The following is a 20,554-nucleotide window of genomic DNA, read 5'->3' as shown; positions in this document are numbered from 1 at the left end:
CTCAAGTACCTTATGCATGTGGAGCCGTCCTTAGAATGGTGATACCAGAGTTGGGCAGTGGATCTTAAAAGGTTAACAAGGGTGGATTTAATATTTCAAAATAATGAATACAAGCCTACGATTGGTACAAATCCTTCAGAGGTGGTCTAGGGTTCTCTGAAGATATTCCTCGTTCTGGACGACATTCAAACTCTTCAATTGAAGAAAATATTAAAAAAATTAAGGGTATGATACTTGGAAATCGTGTTAGAGGGATGACAAGAAAGCTCGACATCTCTCGCGAGTCCGTTCGAAAGATTTTGGTGGATATTTTGGATATTCAATTTATTCCGATAAAGCTAAATTTTCTTCAAAAAGAGTACCGTAAACAGGTCCCTTTGGACATGCTTGATCGTGCGAATTTCGATCCCACATTCATGAAGAGCATCATAACTGCCGATGAGACATGGGTTTACGAGTTTGACATGCAAACAAGTCAACAATCATCGGAATAGAGGGAAAAAAACGAGCAGAAACCAAAATACAAAAAAACCACGCCAAAGCCGCTCAAAAATCACGCTGATGCTCAAAGCTTGTTTTCGATATTCGAGGTTTTGTGCATCATGAATTTGTTCCGGAGAGACAGACGGTCAATAAGGAGTTCTACTTGGCCATATTGAGGCGTTTACGTGAGATGAAGAGCACAATTCGTCGAATCTAGAACGTTCTCGAGAATTGGGATTGTCTCAAACCACAACCTGATGGATTTTGAGAAAGTATTTGAATTTGCATTCGTATTAAATTATTCTCACTCATAAACCGAAGCCATTTAACCATCGTAAATCTCGTGTATTTGCTGATTTCGCCTTGGAACAACCAAAAAACGATAACGATTCTTTTAAGAAAATCATTTTCTGCGTTGAGGCTCACTTTTATCTGATTCTGGTGCAAAGAAAATCTACAAAAAAAAATTTAATTGTAAATTAATTTTATTCAATTTAATTTTAGTCTCAGTGCCTATATGTTAAGGTTTTTACGAGTAAACTTTCGACAGCGCGTGCATTAAATTTTTCCACAGTTTTTCTCTGCTACTGATTTGTATTTCCTTCACGAATATAATTAAAAAATAATCAAAAAAAACTTTAAAATAATTAACGATAACTTCTAAAAATGTTAATCAAATTCGAAAATCAATCGATGCTATCAATAGTTTTGGCGATAATTTACTAACTTCGCTACTTATTAAATGCCAACGAAGGCGCTTATCTGTTTGATTACCAATTTTATTGCACTTGATTACCAAGCAGTGGTGGCTTATATCAGTGGATGAATAACTGAATATACTATAAGTAGGAAGTATTTACTTAAGACTTATTTGATAGAATTTTTTTGTCAAATTCTGATTATTAAGTGGCTAGAAAAAGTAGTTAGGCCAGGAATTGGGAGATCGCATAGATAAAAAACGCTCTCAAATTACTTTTTTTCAGTTACAAAGAAAGTTGAACAGAACAATGTCTCTGGAAGCCACGAAACCTATTTTACTGTAATTTATTTGACAATCTCTGATTTGTAAACAAACCCCCTAGTTTATATCTTATTCATTATAATTCCTACATTTGTGCCTAAAATTTGATGTTTTGGCCAAGATTTTAGCTTTTATTTAATAGTTTTAAAAATATTTTCGGGCAAGTCGCGGCTGTTTCGAATAAATTTCAACCGAGAGGTTCAATGTTCGACCACTTTTGACAATAAATGGGACTGTATAACAGCAAATAACCGTTGAATATTATTTTCTAAGACGTCAATCGTCTAGCGATTTCACATCACTCAGATAAACTCAGTATAAACATTTGCCTTTATAAAAGTTATGGGTAAGCATATGTACATACTTAGATAGGCGCGTACCAAAATAATAATATTGTAGCTACCCCTTGTAATATCAACACTTTCCTCGCTGTAATTTATTCGATAAATTATTGTGGCAATAAATATTAGAGGTAACCACAAATTAGAATCCTTTGCTCACGTCGGTAATTGTTGTAAGTGTTGTAATTTGTTATACTTTAATTAGCTCATTCGTCAAGGAAGTTATGAAAGCCAAACTACGCACGACCCCACAAAAGTGGCGGCAACTCGTATTCTAATTGGTGCGCAGTTGGCTTGAACCAGTTTTCTGACTTCATAATCCTGCTTGACGATGAGCATTTGACCATTTATGCAGCAAATCTTTCGGTTGCTCAAGATTGCTGTGCTAACACCTCGCTTAATTACAGTTCTAACCCAAACAGACTTCAATCGCGGTGGCTAATAATAGGCTAAAGGCTGGAGAAAAGCATTTCTTTGACCTCAAATTGATTCTAATTCGAAGTGACTACAAGCGGCCAGCTGTTTGCCAGCATGCATATCACTATGGAGGGTTTAATTGACGCTGAGTTTGTGAGAGTGTATGTGATTGAAATAAAAGGATAAACGAATGCTTGAGTATTAATCTCAGGTATAACAGAACTAGTTTATAAACAAATTGATGCTAGAAATATGAACTAAATTTAATGCTGGACTAAATATTCATTCATGTGGTAAGTTTGAAAAACTTGTCAATTTTGTATGAAAAAATGGAGGACTGAGGTTGAAACAACTTAGTTTCACCTAGGGTGAACCTGGAAGCATAGTAAAACCTGCTATTAGCCGTCTCAATAAATTTGTGATAGACTCAAAGCGCTTTGTTGATTCGCTAGGGCCTTATGATCTATTATATAATAGTTTTAGGTATCACAACGGATCGGCGTTCCAAGCTGTTCTAATGAGATCCCGGATAGTAATGACCCCTAAGGGGCATTCCAAAGGTCGCGGCGCATTCCTCGTTTTAATAATCAAACGTGACCTTGACCTAACTCAATCTACGTTATATATGATAACTACAATTAGCTTTAAAACTCCAGTAAGAAAAGAAGTAAAGGACTAAAAAAGATAGATTTTTATTTGAATACCCAGAAGCTGACTTAAAAGTTATTGCATTGTTATACTAAAGGTTACTATTTGGACAAAGATGGAGTGTGAGAAAGAAAGAGAGCGAACTTTTATGACTTATAAATACAAAAGTTTCTTTTAGATTCCTCTAAGTTTACTGGAAGCTTATCTAGCTTATAATTGTATAGGAGTTAAAACCGGTTTATGTATAAAAATAAGTGACACGTTTTATCATAGGATTAATTAGAGCGAAAACACCTTTATGCGATTAAAAACCTTTCCTTCAGCCAGTGGTGCGACGTTTGGCGAACGAACCTATCTAAGTGATTGACCATTGTCCATTTCACCTTACGTGAAAATTTATTTCCTTTCAAAGTAGAACTCATTCATTTTCTGCATATCTGACCATCACAATTCGAATCAACTGTAACCAAAGCTTGCAAAATATTTCACAACAGGTGGTTCCCCAAAGGTACACCTGGTGAAAGATTTGATTTTATTATGCTTCACAAAAATGGCTTGATAAGCTATCACGCTAGTAGAGTGGTTAGAGATATGAATGTCTCTGTAATAAATAACTAACAAAGCATACAAAGTTTGTCCGGTAAGTAATAGGACTGAGTCGATTTAAAAAAATTAAAAAAAAAATTTAATTCCAAAATAGACTCCTTCTGCGTCGATGCAGCGCGATTCCCAAGCATTGAAGGCGTCACGGAAGGCATTCTCGGGAATGGCCTTGAGAGCCGAGGTGCATGCTGCTTGGATCCCTTTTGTCGTCTCAAAATGCTTGCCTTTCAACGGCCTCTTCACGCAAGGAAACCAAAAAAGTCCGGGGCGCCATATCTGGGCTGTAGGGTAGCTGCGGAAGCGTTGGGTTGCCGGCCTGGGTTAAGTAGCTGTTCACAAGAAAGGCGGTATGAGCCGGGGCGTTGTCGTGGTGCAACTTCCAATCCGCTGCGGTGTATTGTCGAACCCGATTGGCCCTTAGTTTGAGTCTCTTAAGGATTTCCACGCAAAAATTAGCGTTGACGGTTTGTCCAGGAGGAACAAATTCATGGTGGACGATGCCTTTGATGTCAAAAACGAAAATGAGTGTCGTTTTCACTTTGGATTTTCTCATTATTCCGGTCTTCATCAGCGACCTCTTCCCGGCCCTCCAAAAAGGCCTGATGCCACCAAAACACACCACTTCTAGCTAAAGCAACATCTGGGTAAGCCTGCTTGATCTTATTAAATGTCTCTTTCGCAGATTTATAAAATTTCACACAGAATTTAATCGCGTACCTCTGCTCCAACGAACGTTGCATTTTCGATTTGCACCACTCAAAGAAACAAGACGCCTGATAATGTTTGTACTGACTCTCCAGGTGCTCGGAGACAACTGACCACCCGCACGTTCGTTAGTTAGGAGCGCCTTCTACCGAATCCAGTAAGTGCGCGCACGCTCCGAAGTACTGTCGCGGCGGAATAAAATCAGTCCTATTACTTACCGGACAAACCCTGTATTAGAACAGCCGAGATCGGACCACTATAGCATACAGCTGCCATACAAACTGAGCAATCGGAATCAAGTTCGTGTAATGAAAACTTTTTTATTAGACAAAACATATTCACGATATTTGTCATGCATTATTATCCACAACAACGGTAAAATGTTCGAAGATATTAATCAGATCGGATCGCTATAACATATAGCTGCCATACAAACAATCGAGAAAATCAGGTTCTTGTATGGAAAACTCTTTTTCGTAAAGAGATATCTTCACTAAATTTGGCATGAATCCAATTCCAAGAAAACGCTGCAATCTCTGAATGTTCAGATCTCTGAATAAATGGTTCAGATCGGTTCACCGTAGTATACAGATCTTATACAAGCTGACTAATGAAAATCGAGTTCTTGTGTGGAACAATTTCTATTTCGCGAGATATCTTTTGAATTTGGTATGGATCGCTACAATGTCCTAAGAATTGGTCAGATATGATATTGGAGTTTCCGTGCAACCGAAATTAATGTTTGTTCATATTTTTAATAAAAATCACTCATGAGAGACCGTCTTTGTTGTGATATGGTATACCGTAATGTTTTGCTTCAGTATCAGTCAGATTCTACCATGATAAACCTTATACAGAGTTCTATATGCCGTCCTCTATGTGGTACATAACAATGTCCAGTTTCAGTAACAGTCAAATTCTACTAAGGCAAACCTTATCTCTTAGTAGCGTAGCTCTCTACCATGACGATTACTAATCATAAAGTTTGAACTAACTTTGGTTGGTTAACTGATATTCAGAGGATAATCTGCGGGTCTGACGTCGTGACAATGACAGAGATAAGCAAATCTACCAAACTACCAACACTAATTAAGAACCGAAAGACACTTATTTAAAGTTAATAAATCTAAAAATTAGGCCTTAGATAGACATAAGATAGCAAAGCGATAAGTAGTTATAAAGTAGATTAGCGATAAGGTTTCGAAAATTTCTATTGCATTTTGTGAAATTGTGTTTTTATAATCGGTCTTTATCTTTAAATTGGCTTGTGTTTACGCTTTGGAGTCATGTGTACTTTTAAGTGTTGACAGCAATTTAGTCGAGAGTTCAAAGGCGGTTGGCGAGCACATACCTTATTTTTGAAAAAGAGTTTTGAACATACACATAGAATAAATCGTCCAGTATGAGAACCGCTGAAGCTTTAGTCACCCTAGCTGTTTTTGGCTTCTGTTGTTTAACTTTTGGTAAGTGCGCCATCGAATTCTGCCATTTCAATTGTCAAATAATTTCTAATATATATAATCTAATATCTCTTCTTGTTCCTAATTTTATTGCAGCCAACTCCTTGAAGTGTTACAGTTGCACCAGTACTAAGGACTGCAAGAAGCCAAGTAAATTGGAGTGCAACTCTAATGCGGCCAATAACACACGTAATTACTTAAATCTATTATATACGGGTGTACCTGGTACGAATTTCACCAGCCAAAGTTTCGTATGTGTGCGTGATTGGTTGAAGACATGTAAGTTTCGTAAATTTCGTACTGGTCATAATTCATAACTCCTCCTCAATAGCCTCCAACGAATTCACATACAAGGGTTGCGCCTATAGTAATTACCAGAGTTGCAGTTACCCAGTGAATCCATATTACTCTCAACATCACGAACGTAAGTGCGCTCAATGCAACGTGGATGTATGTAATCCAGCCGCACGTGCTAACGGTAGTCTATTGACAGTAATAACGACAATTGTGGCAACAGTTGTGGTGAAAAGTGTGTGGCGCAAGCGAAGTTTTTAAATAAATTTTCAGAGTATTTTTAAGTATACCAATGTATTGTTTCAAACTTTAGTTGTGAGATTTTTTATTAAAAGTGTTGCCAGATGTATTCAGCAGCACTAAGTAGTAGAAAATTATAATAGACTAGTAGTTTAATGTGGATATTCATGAAATGTGTTTATTTGCATAAATTTTATAATAAAAATTATAATTTGCCATGAAGTTGCCACCTGCTTAAAATTTATAAATTTTTTGAAAATGAGTTTTGATCAACAAAATTGGTTAAAGCGTTAATTATTTGTTTTTTCTTTTAGTTTGAATTTAACTCAAATTTTGAAGCAGCGTTGCCACCTTTATCAAATGTATGAAACGAATGAAATGTGTTAATATGAATATTCATATAATTTGTATGTTTAAATAACTTTTATAAGACAAATTATATGTTATGAAGTTGCCACCTGTTATTAAATTATCAAATGAAATTTGATTTACAAACTACAGTTAAACTCGAAACGTTATATTTGGTAAAATATTTCAAACGAAAGAAATGGGTTAATATGGAGTTGCCACCTGTTTATAAATTATAATTAGTTTGAGAATTAATTTTGACCTAAAAATTGGTTGAACAGTGAAATCTTTCATTTCTTTGAGCGGACATCAGGTTTAAGTTGAAACGGCGTTGCCACGCTTATTTAATAATTTAAACGAAAAAAACCTTTACTGAATATTTCAAACGAAAGAAATGTGTTAATATCGATATTCAATACTTTTTTTTAATGTCTTTTAAAATACAAATTATAATAACTATTGAAGTTGCCACCTATTTGTAAATTATAATTAATTTGAGAATTAATTTTGATTTAAAAGAGCGAAATATTTCTTTTCTTTGCTCCGAAATTAAATGTGAGTGGAACTGGCGTTGCCACCCTCATTTAATAATAGAAACGGAAAAAAATATTGTAGATACTTATAGAATGTATTCATTCTAATACTTTTCATACAAAAATGATTTTATTTTTTAAAGTTGCCACCTAATTATAAATTATGAATTATTGGAAGTTGACTTACAAATTCGTAAAATATTGTCTTTTTCTTTTATTTGATTTGAATTTAAGTTAAATTTGAAACGGTGTTGCCACCTTTATTAAATATCGTGTTTCAAAAGAAAGAAATGGGTTAATATACAAACATATGTACATATACATATGTACATATATTCACAAAATTTATTTCTTTTGTCAAAATACAAATTATTTTATACTATGAAGTTACCACCCGTTTATAAATTATACATTATTTGAAAATAAAATTCAACAAAAAATTGGTTAAACAATGGCATGTTTGATTTCTTTGATTTTAATTTTAATATAAGTTGAAATGTTGCCACCCTTATTAAATATTTCAAGAATGGTGTTAATATGGATATAGATAAATTAAATTATTTGCTATCGAGCTGCCACTTCTTTTTTGAGTTATTGGAAAATGAAATTTGGGTTACAATTTGTTTAAAGAGCTTGGTTTGCTGGGATTAAAATTTAAGCATTTTGTTTAACGAAGTTGCCACCTGTTAATAAAATACATATAATTTGAAAATAAATTTTCAAGAAGGGTCTCTTTACTTTCTTTGATTTGATATTAAGTGTATTTATTATATATTTGAAAAATATGGTGTTGCCAACTAATTTGATTAACACAAAAATAAAAAAACAGAGCACTTTTGACTACGTTAGGTACGAAATATCTCCTGTCATCAAAGAAACAGTCGTCGCACTCGCGGCTAGGCACCCACGTCACTTTTGACAGTCATAACTTTCTCTCTCGATGAACAAAAACAAAGATCTCACTCATTATTCCCGTCCTGCTATATGGCGCAGAGGCATGGACGATGACAACAGCTGATGAGTCGACGTTGCTAGTTTTCGAGAGAAAAGTTCTGCGAAAGATTTATGGTCCTTTGCGCGTTGCCCACGGCGAATATCGCATTCGATGGAACGATGAGCTGTACGAGATATACGATGACATTGACATAGTTCAGGGAATTAAAAGACAGCGGCTCCGCTGGCTAGGTCATGTCGGCCGAATGGACGAAAATACTCTATCTCTCAAAGTATCCGACGCAGTAGCCGCCGGGGGAAGCAGGGGAAGAGGAAGCCCTCCACTTCATTGAAAAGACCAGGTGAAAACGGATGTGGATTAGTTAGGAATTTTCAATTGGCGCCACGTAGCGAAAAGAAGAAACGAGTGGGGCAGTGTTGTAAACTCGGCTATAACCGCGTAAGCGGTTTCTACGCCAGTAACGAAGAAGAAAAAGAAGGTACGAAGATATCCTATACATATATACGAGTGTACATATTTGAAGTTCAATGTCATTGAGGGGCAGGGCTTTGGGCGAACCGTTTTTCACTAAACGCTATTGCATTTATGTGACTGAAAAAGCTTACTAGGTTCAGAAGAGGCTTCCTATGGCCAGAACACTTGAAATGGAGAATCACTGTAGAAAATTAATGCTCATTGCAAAAGCGTAAAGTTGTAATCTACAATTCAGCTTATGCACGATTTTCGTGCAGAGAAACCGAAAAAGCCGAAGAAGGTAAACCGACGGGCAATGGATATAATTTCGATATCCTTTTTTTGGTATTTTTGAATCGTAAATGGCACGACTTTTTGAAATGAAGAAAGTAAACCCCGAAATTTTCTATTAGTTCTTTATTGAGTCTTAATCTGAATTTTTTGCAAGCAACGAGTATTTTATTTAAAACGCATAAGAATTTATCACTTTTACGACTGGTTATGATAATATCGAAAAAGGGAGCACTACGAACTTGTGGTTAGTAGACGGGTTTTGGAATTAGTTTGAAGCAAAACTGGCCCGCTGCAATTAGATTATCGACAGACAACAATTCGTCTACATCGTAACATATACAACTCTTTCGTGTCAGAGCAAAACCAAATCTTATTTTCAGTATTACTTTTCTAAAAGTGCGTCGCGATAGAGAGATAAATCGGTCGTTTCTGAAAGCTATCAGCCTTTGGTTTGAAGTTGGAGCATTTAATTTCAGTGTTTCCAAAACTGAACGGGTTCTCCAAAATGGTGATGGATATTCAAAGACAGCATAAAGTTTGTAAAACTTTTAGTTTTGGGTAGAAAAACTATAATATAGGACGGACTTGTAGCACCTAGGCAGAAAAGGGTCAGTAGCACAGTTTATTGAAATGTATACAAACTTTTTGCACATAGTATATTTCACATTTTGAGAACGACCTTTATATCAAGCATCGGTAGCCATGTAGTAGTTATGTACTTCTGCTTAAAAATATTGACGAATGTTCAAATATAGCTGCTGTATCTATGTTTCCAAGAATATGAGACGCGCGTATAAAAAAAGTTCCTTTTAAATAGGCCAATAGCAAGCAATTTGAGATAAGATAATAATCGCTTATTGCCTACAAGTATATGTATATGTTTCTACTTAGAACCACAAAGTGAGCAGTCAAATTTTAGCTGTTCAACTAATAACAGCTAATTTTAGGATTTATTTATATTTGATATAAGTGATTAATAGTTTAAAAAATGAAAGCCGCCGGAAACTTCCTCACACTCGCATTTGTCGTCTGCTGCGGTCTCTCTTTTGGTGACTAATGGCGTAAGATTATGTGTGGTTAACTGAAATAATATTTATATTTTAATCATCAGGCTTCGTCAACGGCTTGAAATGCTATTCCTGCGTAAGTTCGTATGATTGCAGATCACCGAGAAAGGTGGACTGCACCTACCAGTTGGCCAATGCGGCTTTGAATCATCTGAACTACTATTATCTGAATGTACCGAGCGCCAACACCACGAGGGATATGAATTGTTTACGTGATTGGCTGCAGACACGTGAGTAAACGTTTAAATTTCTTGGAGAATATAACACTTTTTAAGAAAATTACATTTTTAAATACTTATTTTAATTTTAATTCGATTCCTTTATATTTGAATTCAGCGAGTGGACCCGTTGAGCACTGGGGTTGCACATACAGCAGCGTTTATGGCTGCACTTACAGCGTGCGCCCACAATTCCAACAGAACTCCACGCGCTCTTGCCTTCAATGCAACCGGGACGGCTGCAATCCCGCCGCGCGTGCTGGCGTCAGTTTACTCACAGTCGTGTCCGCAATAATTGTGACTGTGTTGGCGTCAGCGGTGTGGTGCAAGTGAAATTGTTTAAAGCGATTAGCAATTAGAGTGCTTACGTATCTATTTATTGTGTGTGTGGTATATGTAATGCCTTATCGATGTGAAATGATAACGAACAATTGAAAGCGAATATATTGGGACAGTGCCGCCATAAATAATAATTTTCTGAGATAAAAAAAATTAAAACAAGCATGTGGGGTCTTGGCCTTGCTTAATGTGATTGTTATACGTATAAAATATGGAATTTTATGTTTTGGAGTTGCCACCTTTAATTAAAAATCTTAAACACATTTAAAGACTTAAGCGGTTGTAATGAGCCCTGATCATAAATTAATAAAAAGTTTTCCATAAATTGAATTGAATTGTAATTTGGGACCGGGTTGCCACATTTGATGATTATTTCTAGGCCTTAATATACATAATGTAACAAAAATGCGATAATTATTATGAAATAATATAAAACATATAATTTTAAATTTAGAGTTGCTGCCTTTTTATAAATTAAATAGCTTAAAAAAATATAAAAACTTAAACAGGGATGCCACACTTAATATTTATTACCAAGCGTAAATATAAAGAGTGTAAAAAAAATGCGATAGACATTATGAAATAATATAAAAAAAATTTAAATTTTAGAGTTGCCACCTGATTATAAATTAAATAACTTAAAAACATATAAAAACTTCAACGGTTGTAATGAGCTCACATCATAAAATTATTAAAAGTTTTCTATAAATCGAATTGAATTGTGATGTGGAACAGGGTTGCCACACTTAATATTTATTACTAAACGTAAATATAAAGAATGTAACCAAAATGCGATAGACATTATGAAATAATATAAAAATATAAATTTTATATTTCATATTTTGGAGTTGCCACCTGTTTGTAAATTTAATAGCTCAAAAACATTTTAAGACTTAAATGGCTGCTCAACTCCTAAGTACCAAATTTGTGGATCGCAATGTCTGAAGTTGCCTCTTTGCCGAAAATATCGGTCAATGAGTGGGAAATATATGTACATACTATGTATAATAATTTTACAGGTCTTAAAACAGCGCCAATACAGTGCAGTATTTGAATGGTAAATTTATTAAAAACCAGATCAAAGCAGCTATTATTAATGGGAGTTTTGATCTCTGAGCTTTTACTTCCAGTAACTGCAAAAGTTGCGATTACAGAGCATGTCTTGAAGAAGACAAAACTTAAGAGGATTACCTCTGCAAATTACCAAATATCGGCCGATGAGACGAACAAAAAATTTTATAAATCCAACGACTTGTTGAATAGTATATAGTTGGGACCAGATTCAGACTGGATTCAGAGTCTTAGTGATGTATGAAGAGCAGCGATCTCTTGTGATCAGTAGCTTTTGTTATCTCTCCTCACAACAAAAAACTCCTAATAGGTTAACGCGACATACTAATGGTTCATATATAGACGCTTACGTGCCAGGTGGAGTGTAACGAAGTGCATAAAGAATAGTCATCCCTTACGACGCCTGCATTTGATGCGAATTTCAAAATCCATTGTGGCCCACTAACGGTAGTATCTCATACCGAGGCGGATCCAAATGCTTAAAGCGTAACCTATAACCTAATAATTCGGAACAAGTGCACAAGAAATGCTCCATTGTTTACTTGGTACCTTGCTCTTAACAGTTTCTGCGGTATTCTCTATATGTCAATCCCACTTTGTATGCCGCGATCAGAGTCTGTCCAGTGAGTATTCCAAACATACTCCTACAGTCCTTTCGAACGAGTGCCAGTAGGAACTTTGTATATTTTCCATCTATCGCTTTATTTATGACTTTTGCAGTTTTGCACCCAAGTAGATCTATCCATCGCGTTTTGATTATCCTCGTCATGCTACTGTCGAGACTTTCCTATACTCAATGCAAGGGTTTTTAAATATTGAAAACGTTTTCGGCTGTATACCACTCTTAGACACCTCGTCCAAGATCTCATTACCTTCGATGCCCTTGCGACAGTTACAGGGTAAAATTATGATTTTTCAGAAAATGGATCCACCATACGATTTATAGCTTTTGGGAAGCATTTCACCTATCGTGTAAAATACACGATAATAATATCATAAATATAAAACTTGGATTAATTCTGAATGATTTTGGAATCTTGGATCTTATACGTGGCATCGAAAACCCGAAAAAGTTTTAGTCAACTCTGAAAGTCCACAGATTTTATGCGAACATTTTTCATATCAGAAACCAACTATCTATTATATTATGCGCAGATATCAACCTTAAGGTAGATGGTAGGAATTATGTCGCTCTCCCTTAAAATTTGTAAAAAATATCGAATATTTCTTGTTAGACTGTATGATATAACATTTGCACAATAAAATGTATGTATATGTTCATGTGAGAATTTAAAAATTTGTTTCTATCCACTCAGTCCACATTTTTTTCGTGATAAAAATTGAAAAAAGGTTTGGCACGCGTTACGCTGCATTAGCTTAGGAATACACTCAAATCTTAAGAAAAAACTCAGCTTAAGCTCAGTTGAAAAAATGCATTAGCGAGAGATTTTGTGAAGCAAATAGCAAATAACACAATCCACGCTTAAATCAGAGAGCCGAGAGTGAAGCGATGATGGTGAGCAGCAAACTCAAATTCCCTACAACTGTTCCCACTGCATACAAAGGAGAACGAAAGTAGGGGAAGTAAGGCAATAAATCAAACTAAACGAAGAGATGAAATTTGAAGTAAAGAGCAGCATTGATACAAAGAGATGAGAAGAGCACACATGCTAAAGACTGATCAACACTTGGCTGGCGCTGAGCACATAACCTAACCAGCAACCCTCAAAGCGAAGGATCGCTGGATGCTGTAGCTGCGGCTCCCATTCGCTTGAATACAGGTAAGCGTAACCACAGCAAATGAGTGCTTCGCTCTTTGCTTGCAGATTCCTGCGGCGTTATGGTGATACAGGTAAGAAACGGAGAATTCCTGTGCATTTTCCATGCACTAACCGTGGCTAAGGTGCACGAGGAAAAAGGTACAAATAGCGCAGCAACGGCAGGAAGGGCATCATTCAGCCACAGAACGCGGCAGTGTCAGGACAGCAAGACGCCAAGACAAGACACTAAGTTTAAGAAAATTTTTCTCGAAACAAATTTCATTCAACATATCGCGAACCACAAAAATGGCACTCGGCAGCATCACCAGCAACAGCCAACATCCCTACCAAAGACCGCAAACGCTGTGCGGCACAACACGCAACATGTACCAGTCACAGCCGCGTGCCATCGCACCTGCACCACACACACCGCCAGCCGCACCGAAAGCGATGGACGAGAAATATTGCGCCAGCGGCACCACGCTCGACTCCAACAATCCCTCGGTGGTGCGGCGTAACGCACGCGAGCGCAACCGCGTCAAACAAGTGAACAACGGTTTCTCGCATCTGCGCCAACACATACCGCCCGCGATTATTGCCGACCTGAGTAACGGTCGACGCGGCATTGGACCCGGCGCGCACAAGAAACTCTCCAAAGTCGATACGCTACGCATGGCTGTGGAATATATACGCCGTTTGCAGCGCGTTATCGACGAAGTGGACGGCAAGCGTGCGATTACGGTGTGCGCACCAGCGCCACCACAAACACCGACTTGGTCCAATATGCCAAGCAGCGCGCACAATTCACCACCACCAACGCCACCTAAGTCTAATATGCAAGCAACGATGTTCGCTGATAAAATACAACAACACTACCAAACACTCAACTATGCTGATAACATGCAACAGCAGCAGCAACAACAACACAACCAACTCATTAACCTCAAGTATCAACAGCCGCTAATGCCGCAACAGTATTTCCAACAGCATCCTGCTTTGGTATCACCAGCTGGCTCGGTCAGTTCGAGCACCGGCAGCGACTACAACAACTCTGATGCCTCATTATACTACACCCATTCACCAACTGCCTTGACGAGTCCAACGCAGTTTTCGCTGCCTCTGCAAATGAAATACGAACAGCAGCAGTACAGTGAGGAAGCCGCGGCGTGTAGCTCGGGCGAAGAGGAGGATCTGCTCGACTACATCTCGCTGTGGCAGGATGAGGTGTAAGGTCGGCGTCCATTGAGTTTTTCTCTGCAAATCGAGTTACACACTAGTCAGCTGCCGCAACTGAGCGATCGTACGCGTCGTAATTAACCAATGACTGAAACGAGTATTACCTCATTTGAAACTTGTTAGTATTATTTAGTCGTAATTATTTATTTTCTCGAGTACTTTTTTGAAGAGCGTTTGTACGAATGTATGTTTAACTATTGTGCCTGTTTGTAGTTTCAAGTTTTGTTAATTTTTAATTAATTTTAGTTTAAGTTTTAGCTTTAGTAATGGAAGACTATGATTTAAAAACAAATTTTAGATTTAATTGCAAACCAATGGAAGACACTAAATATACATATCTACAAAATATTAAAAAATAATTGTTTTTACTATTAAAATTTTTATTATCTTTGGAATTTTGAAGTTGATTATGGAAGCACGGAAGATATTTGTTCTCGCTACAGAATACAATTATATAACAAGCATCATCAGCGCTTATATGGGCTGACAGAATATTGGGAGACTTGAATATCTGGAAAACATTGTCCTTCGGATATCTCAGAAAAAACGTTTTGTATCTCATATGTATTTCTTGTTCTTCCGCTTTGGAAACTGTTAAAAAAATTTTATCAAAGTTTTCGTGAGTTTACCAATTTTTTTGTGGACTATTTCTAGAAATAATTTTCGCGGAAATCCCGCAGAGTTCATCTCAAAGTTGTTAATAGTTTTTAATTTCCAATAACGGGTTGAAATTGTTTCAGTCCATTTTCCGATGGTTCTTTGTCCGAAATACGTGCTATAAGCCGGCTTTATTTAAAAAAGTAGGGCCCTCGAAACGGATCACCATTTTTAACTAAGAATGTTGACGAAAAATGAAATGAGAAAGATTATCATTTCCTTGTCCTGACGATTTTTATTTTCGGGGTCATTAAGAAAGTTATTCAATGATGAATTCTTGACAAGACCAAATGTCAATATCATATGAAAACTGGAAAGCAGAAAAGGTAGCTATTAGGGAAAAAGTATTCATGAATTTTTATACTCTTGACATAGACACATAAATATTAATAATCAGGGTGACGAAACAAGTTGTATTACGAGTGACTGTCTTTACAAAAGATTTTTAGTAATTATTCTAAGAGTATATAGAATAAATTTCAAAATAAATACGATAAATTAAGATATCTTGATGCATTAAGCTCAACATTAATATGAAATACTGTTATTTAGTATAACGAATTGCATTATGGAGAGACATATATGGTTTAGATCAAATCAAGTGGGCGTGGCACCGCACTCTAATAAGTTAAATATATGTATATATCTCCCAAATCAAGAGAGAGTACATTGTGTAAAAGCACCCGAAAATGGTAATTAAATTCCCTGGGTAAATGATACTTTAAAAAAGTGGGTAGGATTGTCCATCATTAAAGGCTTTCGGTGATTCAGTTTTGTCAAAAACACAAACCTACGAGTGGTACAAAGCTTTCAATGCGGTCGAGAGATCGTTGAAGACATGCCTTGTTCTGGACGGCCTTTGACCTCTGCAATTGATGAAAATATTAAAAAACTTAAGGAATTAATGGTACTTGCAATTCTTCAGGCAAGTGTTAGAGAAATGGCAAGAGAGCTCGACATCTCTCATGAGTCCGTTCGAATGGTTTTAGTGGATATTTTGGGTATCAAATGCATTCCAGCTCGACTCGTCCCAATGAAGATGAAGTTTTTTTTTTTAAAGATTACCGTTAACATGTCTCTTTGGACATTCTTGATCATGCGAATTCCGATATCACAATCGTGGAGCGCATTATAACTGCGTTTGATACTTGGGCTTATGAGTTTGTCAAGCAAGCAGGTCAGTAATCATCGGAATGGAGGAAAAATACGAGCCGAAACCAAAAACACCTTGCCAAAGCCGCTCAAAAATCAAGGTGATGCTCATTGTTTTTTTGATATACGTGATTTAGTGCTTAATAAATTTGTGCCGGAGAGACAGACGGTCAATAAGGAGTTCCATTTGGCCGTATTGAGGCGTTTGCGTGAGAACAGCAGTCGAAAACGGCCGGAATTGTTGAAGAACAATTCATGGATTTTACACGATGATAATGCTTCATCGCATCGATCTACGATTTTGACCAAATTTAAAGCTAAAAACGCAATGATTACCATCGATCGACCACTGTATTCACCAGGTTTGAATTCGTGCGATTATTTCTTGTTCTTCAAACTGAAATTTTCGTTCCCTGGAACCAGTTTTCAGTCAGTCGAAGGGATAATACAAAATTCGCTGAAGAAGCTGAAGCCCATTTCAAAAAGTGTTTATGAAAAGTGTTTTGAGTACTAGAAAAATCGTTGACATAAGTGTATTACATTTGGTGGAGCTTACTTTGAAGGCCACAAAATAAATATTGATATATAATTCAATATTTTGCGTTTTATTTACAATATTCGGGTACTTTTTTGTCACAGTAAAGCGGCTGATTAAAATTTTAGATCTTGTGTCAAGTTGTTTCGAGAAAAAGACGTTAAAGTTTCGTCGTTTATTTAACTAGTTCTAGTAGCCACGATTCTGAAAAATTATTAAAATTCAAGATAACTTGAATTTCTTTAAGAGAGACATACGAAAAACTGATCTTTTCCTTATTCTAGGTTAGAATACCCTTTTAAAGTCAATTAGAGGAACGAGCTTGAAGAAGCCAAAACCCAAAGGAGATGAATATGAGAATTTCGAACAACTCTCGCGCTTCTTTTGAAAAGTGTTATTGTTTCATTGTGAATAAAGTGAAACTTAATACATACATATATTATATTGTTATTAACTTGTTAACGAGGGTTATCGGGTTGACGTCGTTATTAACGATCGCGTGGGTGCACCGATTTGTCATATGGGTTGTTAAAATATTTTATTGTTGCAAATTAAAGAAAGTTTCTCAAACCAAAAGCGGATATGGGAACACGCAAGCGCAAGTATCAATATACATATATGCTATGAGTATGTGTGTAAATCTGTGTCCGCTAAAGCGCCGAGCTGCGACAGCATTTAGCAAGTGTATTTTATGTGATTCGTTTGTAATGGGGAGCAACTTAATTTACTTATCTACCCTCGAGATGTCAACCTTTTCCGTTAACCGCATTATTTGCATACGAAACAATAATAACAACACAAACATATACAATATCAACAACAAATTACCAGCGGTGTTTCGCGATATCGCTGAAGAGGCATCAACAGCGCACAGACAATCGCGGCAACGAGAGACCAGAGTGAACTGTAAATTTGTAAGCAATACGCCGGCGCAGCACAGGAAGCCACATTTGCACACAGTTGTGGCAACTTAAATGATTTCCAATCAGTGCTCGGGCAGCAAAGTTGACTTACTGCCGAGTGCGCGGAGGCAGCAGCGCGCCGATGGTGGCTCAGCGGATGCTCATGTTCGCATGCGCGACATAATCGACACGCAGATCTGCGCGGCGACGACAAAAGCAAATGACAGCGGCGGTGGCAGGAGTCGGAACAATAACAACAACAACAACAACAACAAATATTATGCAGCATCAGTAGCCGCAAATCAGTTAAAGACGTTGCCAAATCAGCAGCAATAACAAAGACAGCAGCAGAGATAAACAAAAACAAAACCAATAACAACAACAAGAGCGCAACATTTAAAAACAACAACAAGCTGGATAGTGGCAAAAATAATGTCAGCGAAAGCTGTGCAAATCGGCGGCTCTCAGCGATTTTACAACAGTTTTGCGATTTGACTGCCTTTGGCTTCAAGTTTAAGCGATAATACAGTGTTTGTAGTTGTTGTTGCCTTCAACGCTGAACATCGTGTGCACAGCAGTAATAATGTGTACAACAGTTGTTAGTGGTTATTGACGATCGGCAATCGCCTGCTGTTGCGGAGCGCTGATAGACTTTTGTTGTTGTAGAAGTGGTTGTTGTTGTTGTTGTTTTTGTCGTAGGCGCTGTCAATTGCAAAGATGACAAAATGCGGGACAATTGGCTGGCAGCAGCAGTTTTTGTATAAATCTCTTTTGTTTTTGTTGTTGCTGTTGTTGCAGCTCATCTACATATCGATTTCAAAGCTTCCGTCCCAGCAATGCCAAATTCACCGTTGAGTTACGTGGAATCACTGCGCATCGATCGCGTTGGTGTTTGGCTCCGTTGCACAGCTGTGAAGCCTTGCATGTGTGTGTGTGTATGTGTGTATTGCGGTCACAGATGTGAATATTTTAGACAGTATTTACAGATTTTCTTATTTCCGCATTGGTAATGAGTGGTGCGAATATAACTGTGGACAGATGAGTATTACAATTTTGGTGTCTTTAAAAAGGGTTCAATTAAGCAGTTCGAGTAAAATAGATATCTACGACAAGGACTAGAAGCTTTGAAGATTGGATAGATCTACCCTTGAATATCTGCAGCAGCTTGTGGGTGAAATTAGTAGGGAAAGACCAATAGGTAAGCACGAAGAGTTCGAAATCTTCGACTGTTACCGGCTGATATCGTTCTGAATACCGTTAAAACCGGCCAGACGAATAGACTGAAACTAAATCCATTTGATTCGTAGTTAGCCCTAACATTCAAAAGTTAATTTTAACATTTTTTATCTAAATATGCGAGATCCGAAGCCTTTGGGGATTTATCTGAAAAAAAAGCGGAAAATTCGAAAAGAAAATTTTGAGATTTTTTTCTCATTATTTTTCAATAAGCAGATTTTCGACCGAGCAGTGGCAAAACAGAGCTTCCAAAACTATTAGAAGATAAGCTTTGCTGAGAGCGAAGAGCTCACTAGACCTCTTATCCACTACCGTGGGCTAGAAGAACTTTGCGACTTTCCAGTTGCTTGTAAGTGACCAGATCTTGAGCTCCCTTGTGGCACAAACTTCTATTTATGAACCGCAAGAAGTCAGCAGAACTCATATTCGTTCCTATTCTGTAGCAAGTAAGTTCGAAGTAACTACCCTATAAAGCTGAACAATCTTGCAGATTCCTTTAATTCCGCTGGGGTGAAGTAACCAATCCAGTCTAATCATGAAGTAATATTATGCCAAATATAAGCGGTCTAGACATCCGATCATAAACCGCGATGGTACGGGCAGCGAACTGAAGGCTAATATTGCCGCCCTATTATCCGAATGGATAGTCATCACTGTGAACAAGGCTCCGCAATGTGGTAGTAGATGTCCTGATAGGATGACGCTGTAATGGACATGAAGCTTGAATCTAGAGTGGATAGATAACCCCTGACAGTCTGCTCATCCACCAAACATCTCTGTAACCATTGATCCATTTGTAAAAAGCTTACCGCCCATCTCCTTCAACGACTCCCATCCATACTTGCCTCGAAAGTATATGAGTAGAGGAAAGACTGTCGGAGCTAGGCTCGGCGGTCTATAATCCAAGTATTTTGTAATGAAATCAAACTGTGCGAGAATTCTAAAGTGGAGCCTGGCAATCATTTAGGGACCCGGCTTCTCTGAATCTATGAGCCACACATTTTTTTGGTACAAGTAGTCTGAAAAATTTCTGGAAATGCAAATGCTTGGATGTTAAAAAGCTTATGAAGAGGAAGGACCTATTCTCGGCTACTCTTCCTAAGGTTAAGGCGAGAAATTCTTACTTAGAGTATGAAATGAAGCTCATTTAATTATTGTGGAGATGAGTGTTATAAAAGACATATACAACAAAACCGTCTAACTGTTTCGAAAAGCTTTAAAATAAGAACGAAATCTTATGAAACTGTGTAAAAGAATTTGCTAAGGGACTATTGAACTCCAGCAACTTAAACAGGAAAGAAGTAATCAAGGCGACCTTGGTTCTTATACCGGTCAGAATTGTCTTGGTTCACAAAGGCAACGAAGGCGATGAGATAGTGGGCGATATTACCAAGAGTGTTGTACGACGTTATGGGATGATATAACGTGATCCACTTTGGTAAATCCATGCATTATCTTTACGACGATCTAACTAATCCACGTGATTCCAGGAACTGCCAAAAGCAAGGCACCAGAAAAGCACTGCGACATTGGAAGAGGTATAGATAGTGAGAACGCAAAACCTTTTAAAATTCGCTGGGATCCTT

General features: G+C 37.2%; 2 protein-coding genes across 2 annotated transcripts; both read left to right on the top strand.

The window, feature by feature from the left end:
* Nucleotides 1-5,477: 5,477 nt before the first annotated feature.
* LOC120773787 lies at nucleotides 5,478-10,746 on the top strand. The gene is made up of 5 exons (XM_040102878.1): nucleotides 5,478-5,681; nucleotides 5,775-5,957; nucleotides 6,010-6,225; nucleotides 9,907-10,092; nucleotides 10,199-10,746. Exons 1-5 carry the CDS (start codon nucleotides 5,621-5,623, stop codon nucleotides 10,411-10,413), a joined length of 861 nt encoding a protein of 286 aa, XP_039958812.1. The 5' UTR covers nucleotides 5,478-5,620; the 3' UTR covers nucleotides 10,414-10,746.
* A 2,528-nt stretch (nucleotides 10,747-13,274) lies between these two features.
* LOC120775568 (achaete-scute complex protein T5) lies at nucleotides 13,275-14,480 on the top strand. Its single transcript, XM_040105796.1, has one exon. The coding sequence runs from the start codon at nucleotides 13,557-13,559 to the stop codon at nucleotides 14,478-14,480; it is 924 nt and encodes a 307-aa protein (XP_039961730.1). The 5' UTR covers nucleotides 13,275-13,556.
* Nucleotides 14,481-20,554: the final 6,074 nt, after the last annotated feature.

Source organism: Bactrocera tryoni, chromosome 4, assembly GCF_016617805.1.
Source record: "Bactrocera tryoni isolate S06 chromosome 4, CSIRO_BtryS06_freeze2, whole genome shotgun sequence".
NCBI classification, from domain to species: Eukaryota; Metazoa; Arthropoda; class Insecta; order Diptera; family Tephritidae; genus Bactrocera; species Bactrocera tryoni.
Note: the sequence above shows the minus strand (reverse complement) of the source record. Positions and strands in the feature narration are given on the sequence as shown.